Source organism: Myotis daubentonii, chromosome 2, assembly GCF_963259705.1.
Source record: "Myotis daubentonii chromosome 2, mMyoDau2.1, whole genome shotgun sequence".
NCBI lineage: Eukaryota > Metazoa > Chordata > Mammalia > Chiroptera > Vespertilionidae > Myotis > Myotis daubentonii.
This window is the reverse complement of record NC_081841.1, coordinates 182,745,560-182,766,877: the sequence shown is the minus strand read 5'-3', so window position 1 is coordinate 182,766,877 and position 21,318 is coordinate 182,745,560. Positions and strand designations below refer to the sequence as shown.

General features: G+C 41.6%; 1 protein-coding gene across 3 annotated transcripts in view; it reads right to left on the bottom strand.

The window, feature by feature from the left end:
* The window catches only part of PCCA (propionyl-CoA carboxylase subunit alpha), a 382,460-nt gene that overhangs the window by 12,864 nt on the left and 348,278 nt on the right, over positions 1 to 21,318 (bottom strand). For all 3 annotated transcript variants that reach the window (XM_059685039.1, XM_059685040.1, XM_059685041.1), the window contains one exon: positions 1,366 to 1,506. In XM_059685039.1, the coding sequence (XP_059541022.1) occupies positions 1,366 to 1,506 (141 nt within the window). The remainder of the gene's footprint in view (positions 1 to 1,365; positions 1,507 to 21,318) is intronic.

Here is a 21,318-nt window from a genome sequence, read left to right as displayed (position 1 = left end):
ATCTCCTTAGAATCTAACCCTTTAGAACAGCGGTTCTCAACCTGTGGGTCGTGACCCCTTTGGGGGTCGAACGACCCTTTCACAGGGGTTGCCTAAGACCATCGGAAAACACATATATAATTACATATTGTTTTTGTGATTAATCACTATGCTTTAATTATGTTCAATTTGTAACAATGAAAATACATCCTGCATACCAGATATTTACATTACGATTCATAACAGTAGCAAAATTACAGTTATGAAGTAGCAACGAAAATAATTTTATGGTTGGGGGTCACCACAACATGAAGAACTGTATTAAAGGGTTGTGGCATTAGGAAGGTTGAGAACCACTGCTTTAGAATGAAGAAATACAAGGCAAGCCCCTCCCCATATTCATCACATACATGTAATTTTTAAAGTATCAGGGCTAATCATTTCAATAACTGAAACTGATTATTTTTCTTAATATTCACTTATTATAAATACTTTTCTAGAATCCATTGACAACTATGTGAGTTTTTCCTCAATGTTATTTTATTTATGTTAATAAAGAAATACAGAAGCAGTTTTAATGTAATTTTTACAGGAAAATATATAAACCCCTGTAACTTAACTGAGTCACAAAATGGAATTACCATCTCATTCATGAAAGACTATCATGTTTGGCCCTTATTTATGGCGGCACATAAACAAAAATGCAAGTATTTACATGCCCCCTAGAAATCTTCTGGTTAAATCTTTGTTTCCTTTTTACTTTTGCTGTTAATAAGTAATTTCTAACCATGCTTTCAGAAAATGCATGGATCCCACCAATCTGTCCACAGCACGCCATTGTGAGACTGAACATGTTAATAGAACTTTGATTATTAATAGAGCTTTGATTTGTGCCTTCATGTCACAACGTCGAAATGAAAAACTTCCTAAGTGATACTAAGTTTTATTTATCAAGGTAGGGAAGTGCTCTGGTGCTACACGATTACAGAGTTAACTTTCCTTAGTTCCCTTCCCTTTTACTCCAAAAACCATGCCCAAAATTCCCCATCGGAGGATTATTTTTTGCTATGAGTTTTCTTCAAGGATGCATAACGCACAGAGAGCTAAGAGAGTAAATAGAAATTTTAAATAGGATACTTCCTGCAACTCCAAATTTGCCAAATAACTGAATGAATTAGGCCTTATTTCGGTTCCAGTTCCAGATCATTTGAGGGGAGGGGCACTCAGATATTGTCACTAATCTGATTCAAATGTGAACAGTTGGACAAAATATGTACAAAAGCTACTTTGCTGTTTTGTGGGGGGTAGTATGACTCGAGAAAGACCTGCTCAGGAAGTAGCCACGCTTCAGTCTGCCCCCGCCCCACAGGCAGGCACGCTCCTTACCATGTCCCCAGGCTTGACAGAGACGGCCACCACCAGGCCAGGCATCGGGGAGCGAAGGGTGCTGCTCGTATCCTCAGCCACTTTTTCCAGCATAAATCTGTTCAGTTCTGCGGCGAGTTTGGTTAAGATATGCACCTTGTACTTAAGGAAAAACAACGTGAGTTTAAATGATGAACGCCTTTCTCAAAAGTAGCATTCATTCAAAATCAGCTTTTACCTTTTAAATTTAAATGATAATACCTTCAAAGTCACAGGCTTTTTAATTACTGTACATAAAAACAAAATAAATTCATCTGTTTCTGGCATATGTTATGAGCCACTTACTTAAGAGATTTCTTGAAATAAGAACTCCTCTGTCATTAATTAGTGATAGTCATCATTTTTGTTACATGAAGAAAACATCTGAAAACTTTACAAAGAAAACTGAGCATTTTTTGTTTTCCCTTCACCGCTTACAAAACTTATCCCAATTGACACCAATTCCGTGAGCTGGGTCAGCCGAAGGGGAAAGGGGCGAGTGTGAGCACGCACCAGTAGATGGCAGCAGACTGCTGTCTCTAACGCCCCACTCCCTCAAGGGGACTGCTGTTCTACGTATCAATAACTTAAGACAAAGGGTTTCATTGTTCATTTTGGGCAAAACAATACTTAAAGTTCCATTTTTTTCTAGTGACATAAAATGTTATATTCACGACTGAAAATGTTAGCCTTTCTTTTCAGGCACAGCGTTACGTAGTCTTTCTGTAACAAGGTGGTTAGGATAGATACAGATGAAATATGATGAGAATGTCTTCTGTATTAAGGGACAATATAACAAGAGTTTAAAAACCACTGAAAGAAAACAATATGCACAGCCAAGTATCTTAATGGCACCATTTGTAGGTGGCTCACAAACAATTAGGGGGACACCAAAGGCAGTTCGAACAGGACATTTCTGGTGAAGAGAATTTCTGCCCAGCAGGAAAAATCCTGGATCTCTGTGAATAAACAGGTGAGCCTCAGTTTGGTCTACGTAAACAGAAACAAGATAAAATGGTGGGAGGACGTGTTAGCCGGTGAAGTGGGAACGGCCACCTGAAGATTCTTGGATCCCTACCAGATCGCATTTCCCCTGGGGAGGCAGATTGCAGCATCCAGGCGGCCCCATTTTGTTCAAAAAAAGCTGCTGTAACCTAAAGCCTCCTGTGGGCATCATGATGGCAGGGATGCAAAAGCAAAATAGAATTCACCCTTTAATTCGGTGCAGGGTTGGCGGAAATCTTTAAGTGTGCTCTTTGCGGGCCTATTTAAAGAGGAGGGAGGGGTGGGGGAGGGCCCCGAGGAAGCGCTTTGATGGCCTAAGTCAGAGCAGATGAACGGCACTGTGACAGGTTGAAGAATAACATCTTTTGCATGTTTCTTTACTCCTGAGTGTGTGTTTTGCAATCAAGACATACAAGTGTCTGCCAGTTTCTGAGGGATATGATCCTTAAGTGAAATTACAGGGCAAATAAAAGCTTTTTTGCTCCTATTAAAATTCATCTGAATCATAAGTGGCAAGGGAACAAGCGAGAAGAGTGCGCTCTGCTGTCAGTCTAATAAACATTCCAGGCAGAGAGGGACTATTTATCAACGAGGAATTGTACCTCAAAGTCCTTCATTACAGGAGAGAAAGAGAGGGGAGAATATAATTGTACCAAATTGCACAGCTTTAGTGTCTGTGCTGTCTGCCTTCGAAAGGAAGTCCAACATTAGAAGCACCATCAACAAAAAGTCCCTCTTCTTAGCTGGCTGCACCCTGGCCGCTCCTCCCCAGGGACTGGCCAGTACTGGGCCCAGTTGTCTGGTTTTCAGTGCAGCATACAGATCTGTTTTTTGGTGGGTTTTGGTACACAATTTGTCTTCAAAATGTGAGCACTAAATTCAGGGAAAGCATCTTTCTGCACTGAGAATAAAGAATGTATCACATTTCACAACAGTGGATACCCTTAAAAACTAATTTTAGCTATATCACAAACAAGCCTGAATAGAAATCAAGTGCTAAGACTGTCCAAAGCTCCATTTCTCCCCAGAAATGACAAGATCCTGACTAAAACTGGATCCTCTTACTATTTTTATAATTTTCCTATCTTTCGGATTCCTTTCTCTGTAGGACTCCTGCTTTGCTTGGAAAGAGATGTAAAAGAGCCACAAAACTCAGGGCCTTTAGATGCGGTCTTTGTTATTGATGAGATGTTCCTTTTCCTTTTGTATTTGTTTATTGTTCTTAAAATCTGTTTGGGGATAAGTGACTTATTGTAATCACAGGCAAAAAAAAAAAAAAAAAATAACCACAGGGTAAATGCCTCAGGAGAGGCCTTGCTGCAAATAGTTGGCTTAGGAATGACCTCTCGGAATATAAAAGGAGGAGGCATCGGGGAGGTTCTCTTTTTAAGATTACCTTTGATGTTGTCCTGACCCCTGAGCATGCCCATGCAAACACGCCTTCTTAAAACAACCTCTTGGCTCGCCCGTGCAGCCTGCATGGGGTGCTTGCCAGGATGGGATCTAAGTGGAGTGCAGCATATGGGCCCATCAGAATGAATTGCCGGGTGAGAACCGTAAAAGGTTTTTGATGCCCCAGAAAAGAAGTCATTTAAGAATGTACACTAGGGCTTTCAAAGTTTATGATCAAAACTGCTATTTGTGGGTTTCCCTGAATTCTTAGGGGGCGCGGGCAGAGCAGCCAAGTAGCTGAGAGATTTCAGGAAAATGCCCTATGACGCGTGCAGTGCAGTCTGGCTGTACGCTAGGCATTTAAATATTCCTAATGGGTTCTGCAAAATGTCCCTGGAGAGTATTGATTTTAAGCTGTTGTTATTGTTTTCAAGCAGCAAAGCCATGAACTTGATGCTTTGGGAGTAAAAGTCCCTGATTGTAAAAGGCTAGTGGATAGCACAGAGAAGCGCAACCCTAGTAGCAGCAGAGGTGCTCACCCTGCAAGGTCACGAGGATCGTCTGCCTGAGGGATTAGGAGCTGCTTGCCGGTTCAATAGCTGCGGGTCATTAGTAGACGGAACCTCACTCTGTGGGTTTTGGGAGGTGCTCTCCAAACCACAGTCAAATTAATACGTCCTTGAAAAACACACCTCACCGGGTAAGAACAGGTGCTCCCCAGCTTAGCCTGCCAGACTCCTCAGTCCACACACACAATAAGGGGGGGACCAAGGTCTTATCTCATGATCTAATTATGGTAAAATAACCCAAGCCCAGGTCTCTAAGCAAATTAATTTTATGGTGTCTACAATGGTAAACCATGTCTAACAAGAAAATTTCTCCCAAAAAGTTCAAATGAAAGAAAGAAAAAGGGATCACAGCAGACATGAAAGGATCAGGAAGAAAACTATAAGAGACGGACAATTAAAAGGAACATAATAGAATTGTTTTAAAACTTAACATACAGCTCTTAACATGAAACCTGATAAAAAGGGAAAAGATGGGAGCCCAGAGCGGTGGTTGTTGGGGGAGGAGGGAGCCAATCATGGGTTGGGTTAACAAAAACATCCTGCAAGTGGGCACGCCCACCTCTGCCATTCACACAGTCTGGGCCACAAGCAGCCCTCACTACGGATGCACCCCACTCAGATGTCACACAAAACACCATCTTGCTGGTGTCTGCATTAGTTTAGTGTGTGTATCTCCTTATGGAGTTTAAATCCATGTGCTTCTCTCAAAGGCCTCCAGCTTCACCAGCGAGTTTATATATTCCACGCTCTCATGTGTCTGTATGATTTAGGGGTCTGTGGGCTCCTGGCAAGATGAGTGTTGTTGGTTTGCTTTACATATTTTTTTCAGTTGTGATTTCCAAGCCTTTAGCTTCATTGCTCTTAAAGTAACCCAGCTCCAGTTTCCATTTCTACGCCATTCTCCCAACAATGAGGATATGTGAATGAACAGTAATGCTTTTTCATGTCAACTGGGGGCCATCTCAGTCAACACTGTGCCAGAGTAAATGATGAACCTTAAGTGAATGAACCTTTACTGTGGATTATTTTACATCAGTTATCCTAACATCCTGAAGCATTAGCCATATACCTACTGTTCATACGCCCTCACTTATTTAGTGAGGTGGCAAGTCCATTTCTTCAAATACAAGGACCTCTTCTTATTCAAAGTTCTATACCTTCTGGCCCCAAAGGTCTCCAACATTAAGCTGTGTCTTCATTTTCGGAGTGGGGCACTGAGAGCCAGCACTCAAATATGCCCCTAAAAGTTTACTTTCCTAGCTTGAGCTACAGAAAAACTGCCAGCAACCAAAAATGCTGCAAAAATGATATATCTTTTAAAACAACAGCATGTCAGAAAAAGAGAAAAACACTAATGCAAATTAAAACACTTAGGTGGAATCAGAAATGTAATCCAAACTCGTTTTGTTTTTCTCGCCTACGTTCCCTGTGAGATACACAATGAACACTTGAGGAAAACCACAGCCCGGGTTCAAAGCCATGTGAAACACATTCCCCTCCACTTCAGTATTAGACCCTACCCAACCCAACCCACCCAAATCTCCATGAAACAATACCAAAAACACAGAATTAAAGCCTGAGGGGTCCTTATGGAGGTACAACCCAGGTGAAGGCGCCTCCTACAGCTGCAGGCACTGGAGCAGCCTGTTAGCATAAAGCCGTGACAACTCCATCGGCACAGTCTCAAGGTAGCTGTCAATCAGGATGCATCATTTAATCCAACAGCACTCGGAGGACTTTCTCCGACAACCCACATGACAGCGTATCTACAGCTCTATTTATACCAGCGCCCAGTTGTGTTTACAATGCTGTTGTAATTAGAAAAGATGCAACAGGCAGCAATATTATTGAGATTTCCATTTTGCAGTATTGCCCTGTAAAGTGTGATCTTGCTTCACAGAGTCATGCTAAATGACAAAAGGCTATTTTCTTCAATCTCCTCGCTCAGACAGCACTTCATTTGCAGCTATCTATAATTAGATTAATGGTGTACTGCAGTACAAAGCAGGCCCACTTCACATCAGATAGCATATGAATTAGGACAAACACTTATTTCAATTCCAGGCAGAGAAAGCAATGACTGGGGTATTTAGCATACCCTTTATGGTGGAATGAGATGTTAATTGTGTACCATTACCTCTAAACTGCTTGCTTGTTGTATAAATCACTGTGTTAATTGATGCAGAGATAGAAATGTAGCCACAGGCAAGAAAGCAAAGGAATGAGGGTTGAAGATGGTGGATAAAGGATTATCGAGTAAAACCATATGGAGATGAGGTTCCTTTGAAACCGTTCCTTTCTGCCCGTGAGCAGGGCTTCTGAAAAGTACAGAACTCTTGGTAGTGGGAAAGAAATTTTAATTTTTCACATTCCTTTAAAAACACAAATTTCTTTTAAAAGTTGCTGGCTGTCAGAATTCCAAATAAGAGGTATGTGGAATTAATCTAAATGTGCACGTATGAAAATGTGGAATGTGCAGTTATGAAATGGTCAGAACTCCATAACATTTGTAAACTACCTGAAGCGGACGTTTCTGACCCACCCACAGGGAAAAAAAAAAAAAGATGTCCCAAGACTCGAAGTGGTTCTCATAGCCAAAGCACAACAAAACAAAGGCCAGAACTCGGCTGGTTTAGGTCTGTTATGGACTCTTAATTATGGAGAAGCATCTATTCAGGCTGTGGATCCAACAGAACAGAACCATTTAACTTGCCACTGAAATAGCGATTTTAACAGTCACCAGAACACTCAAATCTGACGACTGCAGTTCATGATTTCACTTCGATAGGAAGGAACTAGACAGGAGATCTTTTCTTCCTTTTCTTAAACTAGCAAAAAAACCAAAAACAAAAACAAAAGCATATGTAATAACTTAAAAGTTTCGGTCTTGACTGCAAAACGCTCTTCTTCCTGTTTAAAACGTTCTATGCAGCACTCCACAGCTCTTATTGGGGTAATATGAGGTCTCAAAGGCACAAATATAGAAACCAAATGCTACAAAGCCCAACTGTTAAAGATCCATAAAGAAACGTGTTCTTCAGAATTTCATAAATCAATTGCATGCGCCCGATGTATGTGTTCACAATTTCTTTAATGGCAAAGCAACAGTAAGGTGCAAATTACTGCTGTGCATTTTTTCACAAATTCAGCTGCTTAGTAATTAGCACTGTTATAACAAAATTTTACACAGAGAACAAATGCAGTGGGTCGGTTAATAGTTCACATTCTCAACTTCAGAGTAACAGTTAATATACCCATCTACCGCATGTGCACATTTGAGAAACCCTTTGTATAGTTTAACCTTGTGAAACCCAAATACCGTATTAACTTGCAAGACAATAAAACAATGTCCCAAGAAACTAGATGTCTGGTTCAAGTTATCACCACTGAAACGTGGGGGAAAAAAGCCTAGAGCTCCTTTGTTGAGGGTAACAGTCTACCTTTCACGATACAGAGTAGCCCTCATATGTCTGACTGCAAAACTGAGAACACCTGTATTGCTACTGGAAAACCAACAATCTAAGGTTTAGGTCATTATGCTAAAAAAATATTTTTTTAAAAAACAACTATGAAGAAACATCAAAGACTCTTGCAATGGAAACAAATGCCAGGAAAATAGTGTGAACGACCCTGAAATAACGCCTCCCAAGCATGCAGCGAGGTGACATCATGGAAATGCATGAAGGAACAGATCTGGAAGCAGTGTTCGGGCCTGCTCCCAATCATTAATCGCTTATTTAGACCATTTAAACTAGGGCAGCACAGCCCGCAGCAAAATGCTCAAACGCCCCTCATGTTCGGGTCAGCGATGCTGGTGTTAACAGGAGAAAATATATGGTTACTGATATTGCATCCCAGTTCCTCAGCATTTGCTCCCTTTAATTGAAAGGCAGTTAAACACAAAGTAAATCATTCCGTTAGCTTAGCTGTTTAATGACATATAATTGATAATGTCAATATGTTGCAGTGACATAATGCATCACTTTCAACACTCGCTCGCTTACGTTTATGAATCAATCTATAGTCAAGGTTTTACTTTTTTACTGCTGAGTTGGTTCTTGAACTTCAGTCTTGCTGGACCAGTCAATGTACCACAAGGAACAACAATCTCAGTAAGGACAGTTTTCCAAGGAAAGAATCACAAAAATCAGGGTGGGAAGAAAATTCCAAAAAAACAAAACAAAAAGCAAAAATACATGAAACCCATTTCAGCAACTCAACTTTCAAAATGCTTGCTACAGGGAAGGTTTTCTTAGAGAAAAGAAGAACTACCTTAAAGCTAATATCAAAACCTGTGAAGGAATGAGTAAATTTGTGTGTATGTCTGGCTTGTTCCCAGAAGACAATTTTCCCTGGAGAAAAACATATGGGAATGTTTGTCAATAATACAAAAATCAAACCCAATTTTTAAAAGTTTTGTTTTTTAATCAGAAACACAGGGTCTTTCCAAGTCTAATATCCTAAGAAGCTTTTCTTTTTTAACAAATAGCGCTGAAAACTTCAAATTAAACATTAAGTCCAATACTTAATAGGATTAATTTCCTCAGTTGTGCTCCGCTAAGGTTACTTTCCTTGTTATTTGCATCACTGTGTCTTAAGACAGAACCAAAAATGATGGAACAAAAAAAGCTATGGTACAGGAAGCCAGCTCCACTCCACCTGCGGGAAGGAGTGCGCTGAGGGCAAGCCCTCGGTGGGGGTCTGGAGGAGCGACCTGTTAATGGGGCCACTTCCCCAGTGCTTGGCGCTGTGGGGATGCCCTGTGCAGGTGTGCCATGATAAAGGGACCCAGCCTCTGCTTTGCCCAGGTGCCCACAAGCTGTCTAACAAGCTGGTACAAATGCCACAAAGGTAATTTGCTGGAATAAGTGGCACTTTCGCACACACAAAGGCAAGTCCATTGACAATGCACTGTACGGAACTCACAAAACAGACCATGTGTGTTCTGTTTGATCAGGAGTCTCCGTGACACATGACAATAATGAGTCATTTCTTTCCTTTTTACCCCAGAAAAATATTATAGATCTTTAAAAGCCTTGTATTCAAGTACATAACAATACCAACATCTGTTAACAGTACAGGCTGTTTCTATTCTGTATCCTGAATTGTTTTATGTAATTAGGAGTTTATAAGGTACTTGGTAAGAAGGTACCTTTTTAAAGCACTATGTAATTTGGGGTACAATGAAGTGTTCTCTCCAAAATCTATAATTAGGGCAGTGTCAGCTTACGGAAAAGTACAGAAAATGTTATAAAAACACAATTATGTAAATAAGCACATAGGTAGGGAAGTGTACTCTTTTGCTATGGTCTCCATCCCACTTTTTTCCTATTTGAATTGTTCTTTACTCATCTCAAGTTAAAGTGATGCTGTCTATAGGGTGCAGAACAAGTGAGCACTGAGAAAATGAAGAGAGGTTGGCCTTGCCCTGTAAGTCCTTTTGTCTTGAGGTGGAACACCAGGCTGGGAAGTGTGCCAATGCCAGGGACTCACCAACAACACCTTTGACCTTATATGGTTTTTCAATAAAATATTTTTGCTATTATGAATTCACTAAAGAAATTCAGAATCTAGTATGTCAAGATGTTGGCTTGCATTGCTCCGAAATTCAGAAACTATAATATATAAAGACAAAGGAGACAAAAGTAGAATTGATACTAATACTGTGTAGTAAACTGTTGGTTGAGAAGATCAAAGGGGAAAACAACTAAAGAGGATCATAGTAGGCCACCTCAAAATATGCCACTTTTGCCGTAAGGATTGTTTGAGTTGAAAGCAATTAGTACTCTAATAGTGGGGCATAAACTTCCTGTCTAAAAGCAGGGCATCCATTTCCTTTGTAAAGTTAGCTCCTTCTACCTGACCAGGAGGAGAGCCATCCCAGTGCCAAGAAGAGAACTACTCTAGAGACCACGGTTAGCTTGCATAATGAACCTTATTACTAAATATCCCTTATTTATCATACATTTCCAACATATCTTCTTTTGCCTCTGTAACTTGTTTCCTGAGTCCATGCAGCCCAGCTAGCTCACTTCTTCTGCCTCTGTGACTTTCTTTCTAAAACAGTGGTCGCCAACTGGTGGTCTGCGAGGTCCGAAAGGTTGGCGACCGCTGTTCTAAAAGGCCAAAGCAGCTCTTTGAGTGGTCCATTCAAATCTTCCCTTTGAGTGTACTTTCACTTTGCATGCTACATAAATTTCATCTAGTGCTAGAGTTCTTGGCTCTGAATTCTTTGCAGAACTGAATAACCGAGAGCCAAAAATGCTGGTAACAAATTCATATTTGAGGAATTTGAGATATCATAAAAAAGAGAACTGGGGACTGATTTGCCGGGGTCCAGCCCCAGCGGGTCCAGGGGTCCCCAAAGGTGTGGACGGAGTCGGCGAAGAAGGAAGGACACGGAGACAGTGTTCAGTTGATCAGCAGCCTAGCCAGGATCTCCAGCTAGGATCTCCAGCCAAGTTCTGGTCTGGATCTCCAGAGAGGTTCTGCTTAGGATCTCCAGCCAGGTTCTGTGTCCATGTTGTCTTGCTAGGTTCTCCAGCCAGGCTCCGTCCAGGCTCTCCAGCCAGGCTCAGTCACCAGGTTCCAGTCAGGCTCTCCTGCCAATCTCCACAGTCAGGTTCAGTCCAGGATCCCCTACCATGCTCTCTCGCCAGGCTCCGCCTCCAGGCTCCGAGGTCAGTCCCTGTCTAGGATCCTCCGGCATGCTCTCTCCAGCGAAGTTCTTCTGTCTCTAGAGAACGCTTTGTGTAGGTTCTGTGCCTAGGCTCTGTCTCTCTTGGTCCTGTCTTCCAAGCCCTGTCTCTGAAGTTCTGTGTCTTGCTGTCTTGTTACATCTGTATTTATACCAGTTGATTTTAATCCTGTCAATTTCTATTCCAAAGGTTAGGGGGTTTCTTATCTCCATTCCAGGGAGTAAAGATTATGTAGCTTAAGCATGATTGTTCATAGTTAAAGTGATTAATTACCCACCTGGCACTTAGTTGAGGGGTTTTATTCCCTCCCTAACTTCAGGGGAAAATCCCTACCTGGGGATTCAACCTTTCTCGGAGAGGTGACCTTGGTTAAAACACAGCGCCAATAAGGTGAGCAAACATATTAAGAATCGTATGCCATATATGCCAGGTCCCTTGAAACAGCAAGGATGGACCGGCTCCCGGCACTGATTTTTTTAGTAAACCTGGAAAGCTCTTATAAAATTTAATATGTATTTTATAAAGTTAACAAGAGTTATAGGCTTGCTGTACAAGTCCTACAGTAAAGAGATGCAGAGAACAAGCTAACAACCCCTGCCCCACTTCAATCCCAGTCTCCTGAAGTCATATTAATAATAGGTATTGTAAGTCTACTCACACAAATCTATAAAAAATACATATCTGTTTTTACAAATGCTTTTACACTAGCTTTATATTTACACTATAAATATAACTATAAAATCAGCTTATTTAAAAAGGGAGAAATCCATGCTATTTTGCCGTTCAATATCCTTGACTCTGTATAAACTTTTAAACAGAGGGATGTTTAAGATAGAACTTTGGGCAACATTTTTCTTTTTGCATGCTTAGCTCATCTGAAGCAGAGAAAAAATCTCCACATACCCTGGCGGTGTTCCCAATCCCTCTCAATAACACACAGGCTCTGCCCAAGATAGTTCCAGAAGGTAGCCAAATAGCCCAAGCAGACCCTGTCAGCCTGTCTTAGCCAGGGTTCAGCTCCCTTCTCCCAGAGAATCAGGCCCCACTGTAAATATAACTCCTAGATCCTGGGTATGCTTCCCTTCAGCTCTCTAAACCCTCCCATGGCTGCACTGACAAATCCTGTACTCTCCGTCTGTTCTACCTCCCTCTCCTTTTCTCAACTCTGTTCCCGTTTTTTCTAATTACCCCCAACAGCATGACTTGTTATTTGTATATAACAGATACCTCTGACTAATTGCAATGACTTTATGTCTCAGAAACCTCTGTCCTTCACTCTCATAAGAGTGTATATTTATCTCAAATACTAATATTCATACCAATGAACATAAAGCTCTCTTAACTTTCACAATTGTCACTCACTACTCAGTAATTTTCGAGGGCCAGAAATGCCAAAAGCAATGGTCAAAAGCTTTAGTCATAGAAGTTAGGATCATTTGCCCATCAACTAATTTCTAAATAAGATAGCTACCTAAACAAATTGAAAAAGGCCTAACCCCACTTACCATTACAATTAAAAAATGATACACATTAGTCCATGAAATAAAACTAAGAAACATTTCACTTGTATCTATAATCCAGAGGCCAAAAATACTGATTATCAGCTACTTTTTGGTGACCTGTAGTTCTTCCTCTGGGTTGCAAGTCCTACATGGAAGGGAGAGCCCGGGAGTAGTGGGGTGGAAGGGTTGTTGCTAAGCAACCTCCACTCTGGATCAGGGTTGGCGCCTGTTTCACAGGCTTAAACTAGACTTCTCTACAAGCTTAGACTGGATTGTTTTCATGGATTCACTTGTCAAGCTCATAAGTAATTGATTATAAACTATCTTATGAATTTATAATCAGAAATAGACTTATAAAAGGAACTAGCACATCCCCCAACTTCAGTGTGGGTACATAAATTACAGCCCGTTGTTTCCTAAATATGGAATCAGCAGAAGGGGCACCGGCTGATCTTAAGCAGTGCTCAAGGCAGCATGAGCAGAGGTTTTCAAATGAGAAGCATCAAAACTCCACTGGAGGGCTCGCTACAGCACAGATCGTGGGGCCCCGCCTCCAGAGTTTCTGATTCAGAACTGGGTTGGTACTGGCATTTCTAACAAGTTCCCGGGAAATGCTGAAGCTGCTGGTGGGGGACCAACTTGGAGCAGTACGGGCACCCTTTCCACTATTGGAAACAGCCTTTCCAAGGGGTTGTCTCAGACCACTGGCTTATTATAATAGGATACCACAGACTGGGCGGCTTTTAGGCAGCAGAAACTTATTTCTTATAGTTCTGGAGGCTGGAAGATCCATCAAGGCACTGGAAGATTCGGTGTTTGGTCAGGATGGCTTCCTGGCTCACAGATAGCTATCTTTTTGCAATGTCCTCGTATGATGCAAGGGACAAGGGATCTCTCTGGGGCTCCTTTTATAAGGCACTAATCCCATTCATGACTGAATCACCTCTCAAAGGCCCATCTCCAAATACCATCACATCGTGGGTTAAGGCTTTAACATGAATTTGGGGAGGGGGAAGGACGAACATTCAGTCTGTGCTTTAGCTCATGTCCATTGAGAAGCCTTTTCACCCTATACTCAGCTGAACATACACGGTTAAAAATGCTCCTTTGACCCTTGCTAGGTAGAAAGATCTCCTGAGTGACATTCTTTCTTCATATATGATAATAACTGATCAACTTAAGAAGTTATTAGTATAGGCTGGTACTCTATACGAGTACAACTTGGATTCAGATCCTAACTTTGCATGGCTTTTGGTACGTTACCTCACTTTCTAGTCTCAGTTCCTCATCTGTTAAGTGAGAGAATACAGATTATTTTGTAGAACTTTTTTAAAAATTGAGGTTAAAAACAAAAACAACCCCTCTCCCAGTCTACCTCTGTTAAGATTTGAATTAGATAATAGATGTGAACTGTCTGGCACAACTGCCAGCACACAAGGTGCCCAGTAAATGGTAACTGTTATCACAACTGTTGTTACGACTGAATTGTGTTACCCCAAAATACACGTTAGAGACCTAATCCCCAGCAGCACTATACTTGGAGATAGGGCCTTTAATGAGGAGAATAGGTTAAATGAGGTCATAAGGGCCCTAATATCCTTATAAGAAGAGAAAGAGACACCAGGAGGAAAGGCCATCTGAGGACACAGAAAGAGGCAAGCCATCTACATGCCAAAAGAGAGAGACCTCGCCCTAGCCCAGGGGTGGGCAAACTTTTTGACTCGAGGGCCACAATGGGTTCTTAAACTGGACCGGAGGGCCGGAACAAAAGCATGGATGGAGTGTTTGTGTGAACCAATATAAATTCAAAGTAAACATCATTACATAAAAGGGTACGGTCTTTTTTTTTTTTTTTTTTTTAGTTTTATTCATTTCAAACGGGCCGTAGCTTGCCCACGGCTGCCCAAGCCGGTTTATTCAGTGGATAGAGCATTGGCCTGTGGACTGAAGGGTCCCAGGTTTGATTCTGGTCAAGGGCACATACCTCAGTTGCAGGCTTGATCCCTGGGCCTGGTCTGGGCATGTGCGGGAGGCAACTAATCAATGTGTCTCTCTCACATCAATGGTTCTCTCTGTGAATCTCCTCCTCCCTTCCACTCTCTCTAAAAATAACTGGAAAAAAAATATCCTCAGGTGAGGAGTAACAACAAGAACAAAAAAGAGGCCTTTGGAAGAAACCAAACCTGCCAACATCTTGATAGTGGACCTCCAGACTTGAGAAGTGTGAGGAATAAATCTCTATGGTTTGAACCACCCAGGCTGTGGTAGAGCCCTGTTTCCAGAAGGATCAACTTTTTTAAAAAAAACAACAACACTTTTTTATTGATTTCAGAGAGGAAGGGAGAGAGAGAGGAAGACAGAAACATCAATGAGGAGAGAGAACCACTGATCGGCTGCCTTCTGTACGCCCCACAATGGGGATCAAGTCTGCAACCCGGGCATGTGCCCCAACCGGAAATCGAACCATCACCTACTGGTTCGTGGGTCGACGCTCAACCACTGAGCCATGCTGGCTGGGCCGAAAGGATCATCTTTAATGTACCTTTTGCATATATTCAGTCAGTTTTGGGAGTGTTTTGGCATCTATGGTTACTCTGGCATTAATTTTTTTTGACCCCAAAGTTGCTGTCCCTGAATCAGATCACGTACATTAGGGTGAGATTAGGGAACACAGATGAAAGGCCTCTCCTGTCCCATAAGTAACCGTCTGATACAAGGGTTCTCTTTAAATGTTTACAGAGTTTAGGTGACCTAAAACCAGCCATAACTGCCCAATATCTGGGCAACTGGGGGAGTATTCATTTGATCTCTTGGCTTATTAAAAACCATGGGGGAGCTCAAAAGTCGCAGAAAAGTTGGCAAGGTAACTTCAAGTGGAATGCATATGCTATTATACAAATTGATTAAGCACAAATCTCTTGTAAGGACACTTTAATATTAAAACAATTATAAATATATCCCAAGGAGAATTCTAGTCTCAACAAATGCTAACAAATATAAATGCTAGATCACTTTGACCTTTGGTCTGGCATCTGCAAGAGGAAATTATACACTGAAGAAGTTTGAGTTTTATTTGACTTTAAACTTTTCTACAATCTAATTTGAATATGGAGGGTCTGATAACTGCATTCATTTTAAAATGAATCGCCCCAATCTGAAGAAGGTCCTAGAAGAAAATGTATTGAACCAAGACTATTCATCTCCTCTCCTGGATAGGGGGACCCCATTCTTGCCAAATGTCTTAACTTCTATTAAGTTTAGAGCTAGAGTGATCTGAGAAGGGGGTCTCAAATATCTGTCTATCTTATCTCTAAAAAAAAAAAAGAATCTGTTATTCCCTCCCCCAAAGGACAGAAACAGGATTTAATTGAATACGTCTTCAAACTCTATATTAGAGATTCTTAAATTAGGGACAAAATCCTAGTCTAAGCAACCTATGAATCAGAAACACATAAAATATTTGTTTCTTTGTTTCTTCTGTGTTGTTTGGAAAATTGTCGTCTGTAAAAGAAAAATACTGTTTTGTTAATGTTAAATATAGCTAAGATTTGTTTACATCCGGAAGTACAACAAAGTTCCCATGGGCTTTGATCTTGTTTCTGTGACTCAACACAATGGACAAATATATCTCTTTGTGGCCAAATACTCTGCAGCAGAGGTGGCAGTGACCACCAGTCTATCTTAGAAATGCTGGCAACCAGGCTTTCTCCTGAGAGGGACGATACTGTCCTAACAAGGAAATCTGTCCTGTGGCATACTACAGGCTCGCCTATCATCCTGACAAGAGACGCATGTCGCCACCCCAGCAAGAAGAGGCAAAAGCAGATAAATATGAAGGTGCCACTGCTGAAGACTGAGATTCAGTGAGCTGGTATGCGGAGGCCTCAAACCTGGCAATTTCTCTTAGGGGAAAATTTACGTGGTCTTGGAAATCTCAAAGAATTCTTTCAAAATTTTCTTCTTACCTGGACATCATTGAAATTCAGACAGAGGTTCATAATCCTTTTCTTGCTGACATTATCACTCATGTTGACCTTGCAAAAATGGCCTCATAGCCCTAACCGGTTTGGCTCAGTGGATAGAGCGTCGGCCTGCGGACTGAAAGGTCCCAGGTTCGATTCCGGTCAAGGGCATGTTACCTGGGTTGCGGGCACATCCCCAGTGGGGGGTGTGCAGGGGGCAGCTGATCGATGTTTCTCTCTCATCGATGTTTCTGACTCTATGCCTCTCCCTTCCTCTCTGTAAAAAATCAATAAAATATATTTTTAAAAATGGCCTTATAGATGGAAGAACAAAGGAAATGACTTGGCAGGCAGGTAATTTGAAGATTCTTGGAGAATTATAGGTTTCTTGACAAGAGCCTGGACAAGTCTTGGCCACTCTGATCGTATCTGCTACCCCATGACTGGGTAAGTCAGCACACGTGGAAACGAAAATAAAAAGTTTAAGTATCAAAGGGGAAAGACAGGCTACAGTGCTTTACCGTTCTACAATTTTCACTTCTTATTCAAGCCACGAATGGCAGGCTTCTCGATTGTGTACTTCAAAGCCAAATTCAGGTTAATTTTTCACTTCCTTTGTACATTTTTCACATATTTATTTTCATAAATTTTATACTCCACAATGAGAAGTGACATAATTTTTTGCAAAGATGGTTTTGTCTTGTATGAGAAGGAAATTAATTAAATTGCAATAAAATAAATTGTACATCCTGATGACAAAACTTCTGTGACTATCGATTACTGTGACTTTTCCCAAGAATGCCCCACTTTTATGCTATTTTTGGCTCTGTGTTAATCAGGGGAGAAAGGCCTGTGGGATGAGAAACAGGAGACCCCGCACATCCTGAGAGACAAGACATTCTCCCAGCATCCTGTGAGATCTCATGCCCTCAAGTTTCCAGGTGGGATCCCAGGGTCTGAGAGCTCAAGCCTAGAACTCCAAATGTTGTTTTCTGAACACACCATGCAGTTCCGTGGCTCCACGGCTGTGTGCATAGCGTTGTGTCCTTCTGGCACGCCCTCCCACTCCCTTTCCTTGGCTGACTCCTATCATTCCTTACGTCACAGGGGCGGTGTCATCGTGTCAGAGGCCTTCCCCGAGCTCCCAGGTTACTGGCTCTCATGGCACTGTGGCTGTCTGAATGTTTTAACATCTACCATCTTATGTTGAAATTAACAGCTTAAGTACCTATTTCCTTTACCAGACAAATAGAAAAAGAAAAATAGCAAGTTTACAGCGGAAAACCCTGACAAACGACACTTTAACCAAGTAGGCAAAGCAGTGTCACCAGTAACGGGACGAACAGGAACACATGCCTCCTGAGATCGAGTGAGGAGGACACCACAGCACTTCTGTGGGACACCTGCCTACGTGTGTACCCTAATTCGATTGTGAGGAAACGCCAGACAAACCTAAATTGAAGGACAATTGGCAAAATAAATGGCCTGTCTTAAAAATATGAAGGTTGTGATCAACAATGAAAGACTGAAAAACTGTTCTAGACCACAGGAGACTGCAAGGACATGTAAACCAAAGGGAATATGTAATTCTGAATTAGACTCTGGACTGGAAAAACAATTTTTTTCTTTTGCTATAAAAGATATTAGTAGGAAAATTAGCAAAATTGGAAAGGTTTGTAGATTAGTCAATAGTACTATATCACTGTGAATTCCCTGCACTGCGGTTGCATAAAAGAATGTTGTGGTGTTGTTCTTAGGAAATACATGCTTAAATACTATTAGCAACTTTCTGCAATGGTTCACAGAAAAATAATTAGAGAGTAAAAACAGAGAGAACAAACACAATAAACTAACCATAATAAAATGTTAACATTTGGGGAATTGGTGAAATTATATGGGCATTTTTCATACTATTTTTACAACTTTTCAATAAGTCTTAAGTTACATCAAGGTAAGTTTAAAATTTTTAACTATAAAACCTAAAAAAAATTCCTTTTAGATAAGAATAATACAATATGGGATTTGAAACGTGTCCACTATGTTCAGGGTAGATGAGAAAATCTACAGTAATTACTTCTAAAGTGAAATCAGTGGTTACACAGAGTGCTAATTGGAAGTTGGCACAATTCCAGGTTACCGACACTATCTCCCAAATTAACCCAACAAACTGGTCAGCAGAGCAGTAGGAGGTATTTTCTTCATTGTGTTGTCATAAATGAGAAGCAAGAACACTGCATATAATTCCAAGCTACCTGCTTTACAAATAAATAATTTTCACACAGGCTTTACAAACTAAAAGACCCACCTCCACCTTAAAGACAATCATCCTACAAGCACCCTACACAAAACATAAGGGACAATATATTGGACTAGGATTATAATTTGCAGTCTGTTGATGCTCTCTGCCGGCAGTGGTATCATCTCTGTGGGGCCGGTCATTACAGAGAGATGGCATCTCTACAAGATTAGATTAACTGTGTTAGAAGAGTAAGACTTGTGCCTGTTCATCATCAGGAAGTTGAGCACGGTATCTGGGGAACATGCACACACAGAGGTAAGTCATGGGACCAGGCATTCCGTGGAGACTAGTGAGGGATGTGGAACTGCAAGGGATCACAAGGGAGCTCTCTATAAAGGCTCCATGGCATGAAAGGAATTAACTTAATGGCCCACAGGAAACACTTACAGGAAAGCAGATTTCAACCCAACACAGAAAACAATTTCTAACAGAGCTCTCCACCAACGGAACAGGTGGCCTTGTGAGGTAGTGAGCCTCTTACCTGAATATGTTCAAGCACACCTAAGATATACTCTCCAAGTACTACAAGGATGCAAGTTTCTTACCTCATCTAGGTTCAATCTAGAAACAACAAAAGTCCATTTTCTCAATGGCAGCATCCCTGGCCTCTACCCACTAGATATCATAGCACTTCGCCCTCCCAGTTTTGGCAGCAAAAATGTCTCCAGTTTTGCCCCAGCTGAGGCACTCCTACCAGCAGATTCCTCTGAGTCTATGTGTTGAGTAAATGAAATACTACCGCATTTCAGAGCGCCTATGTAGTCAGAGAAGGACTTTTGGAGAAGGTAGGATTTGAGATAAGTCTTGGAGTAAAACAAGTCTGAAGAAGGGTAGAGGAAATAGTAAGCTTTCTTTGTGTAGGGATGGTATAAGTCCAGGTGTGGAGGAGGTGGGAAAGAACAGGCTATAGTGAGATCATTGGGGAGGCCAGTTGGCTAAGCAGAAGGGTTCAGTAGTAGATATGGCTAGAAGTATTTGTAAAGTTGCAATGTGTTGAAGGATTTTCCAATCAAAGTAAAAGTTGCTTAGGTTGGCATCTCAACCTATCCAAGCCATAGGAAAGTTAATGTTGAATGCAAACATGAAAGATACAATGTTCTGAGAGAATGGTGGGGTGCTGGAGAGTTAGGCAATATACCATAGTACCTACTCCTCCATTCTCAGAAATGAAAGTTTGCTTTCTTATCTGCTATTGTTCTTTCTACCTGAATGACACATCTGACTCTTATTTTAAAGTCTACTTTAAAGAGAGGCTGAAAGCAAGCATCTGTGTAGGGGCCGGGGGTATAGTACTTCTAAGCACTGAACTGAAATGCATCATACTAATTCCTGAAAAATGGTAGAATGTTAACATTCTTCAATAGTCAAACAATACACACATGCGAAGAAGGTGGGAATTTGCAAGCGTGTGGATGACCAATACTTCAGCCTTGATCATTTTTGGTTCTATACATCCAAATCCGGACCACAGGAGGGTTTTCTCAAGTCACACTTGAGTATGAGAGAACTGGGCTGCAGCATGGTGGTGGCAGAGTTTGGCCAGGGCTAGTGTTGGCCTTAAGAACCAAGCTAGTTTTAGAGGTTTGATTCTCCTCTCGGTGTGGGGCTCAGATGTACCTAGAAAAGCTCTGGAAGGACTCGGGCTCAGAGGGTCTGTTGGACTCTTGAAGGCTCTACCAAGGACACTTCTAGAGCACGTCCAGTGGTCAGGCATTGGCTGGCCTGGCGGTGCAGTGAGGCGGCCAATTCACACCCTATGTCCATCCAAGAGGTTCCGGAAGTCTGAGAATGCCAGGGACTCCCCCCGTGGTTAGAAGCTGAGGTTGGCTGGCCCCTTCATTTGTGCGCAGTCAACTGCATGAAAAAGCAAATGCCTTTCTGCTGATTCCACTCTCTTGCTGTTTAGAAAAATCACAATCTATTTGAGCAGTTACTGAGGAACAGGAAACTGCAGGCTTTCTGTAAGAAACATACCGAACCACTTCCTCCCCAAGCAAATGAACCTTTTCTAACCAATTCTTCCCCTGCATTCCAAAAGCCATCTGCAATGGCACCTCCCATCAACCTCAGCCTGGCTCTTTATGGGGTATAATCCCCATTAGAATCATCCCCATTAGTATCTAGAATCATCTACTGTTGCCACTTTATCTTTCAGGGAGGATGCGAAGCCACTCCATTCACTTTTAAAATTTAGGCTCACATGGTGCCTGAGATTCCAACAGTAGGCACTCAAATAGGCCAAGACACTGCAGGTCCCCTTAATAACACATGTCCCTCATGATGTCCCTGCAGGGGCGGGTAGGCAGAGGAAGGAGTGAGACCCAGCCATCAGCCCCTCTACCTGGGCTATGGGAGTAGCATGAATGCACTGGCACATTCACCCCATGGAACACTCCACAGTGACACAGGATGGACGAACAAACAAACAAACAAACAAACAAACAAACAAAATTTAGGCTCACATTCAAAATAAAATATTTTTATTTTTAAAAATGGAGAAAAAGAGAC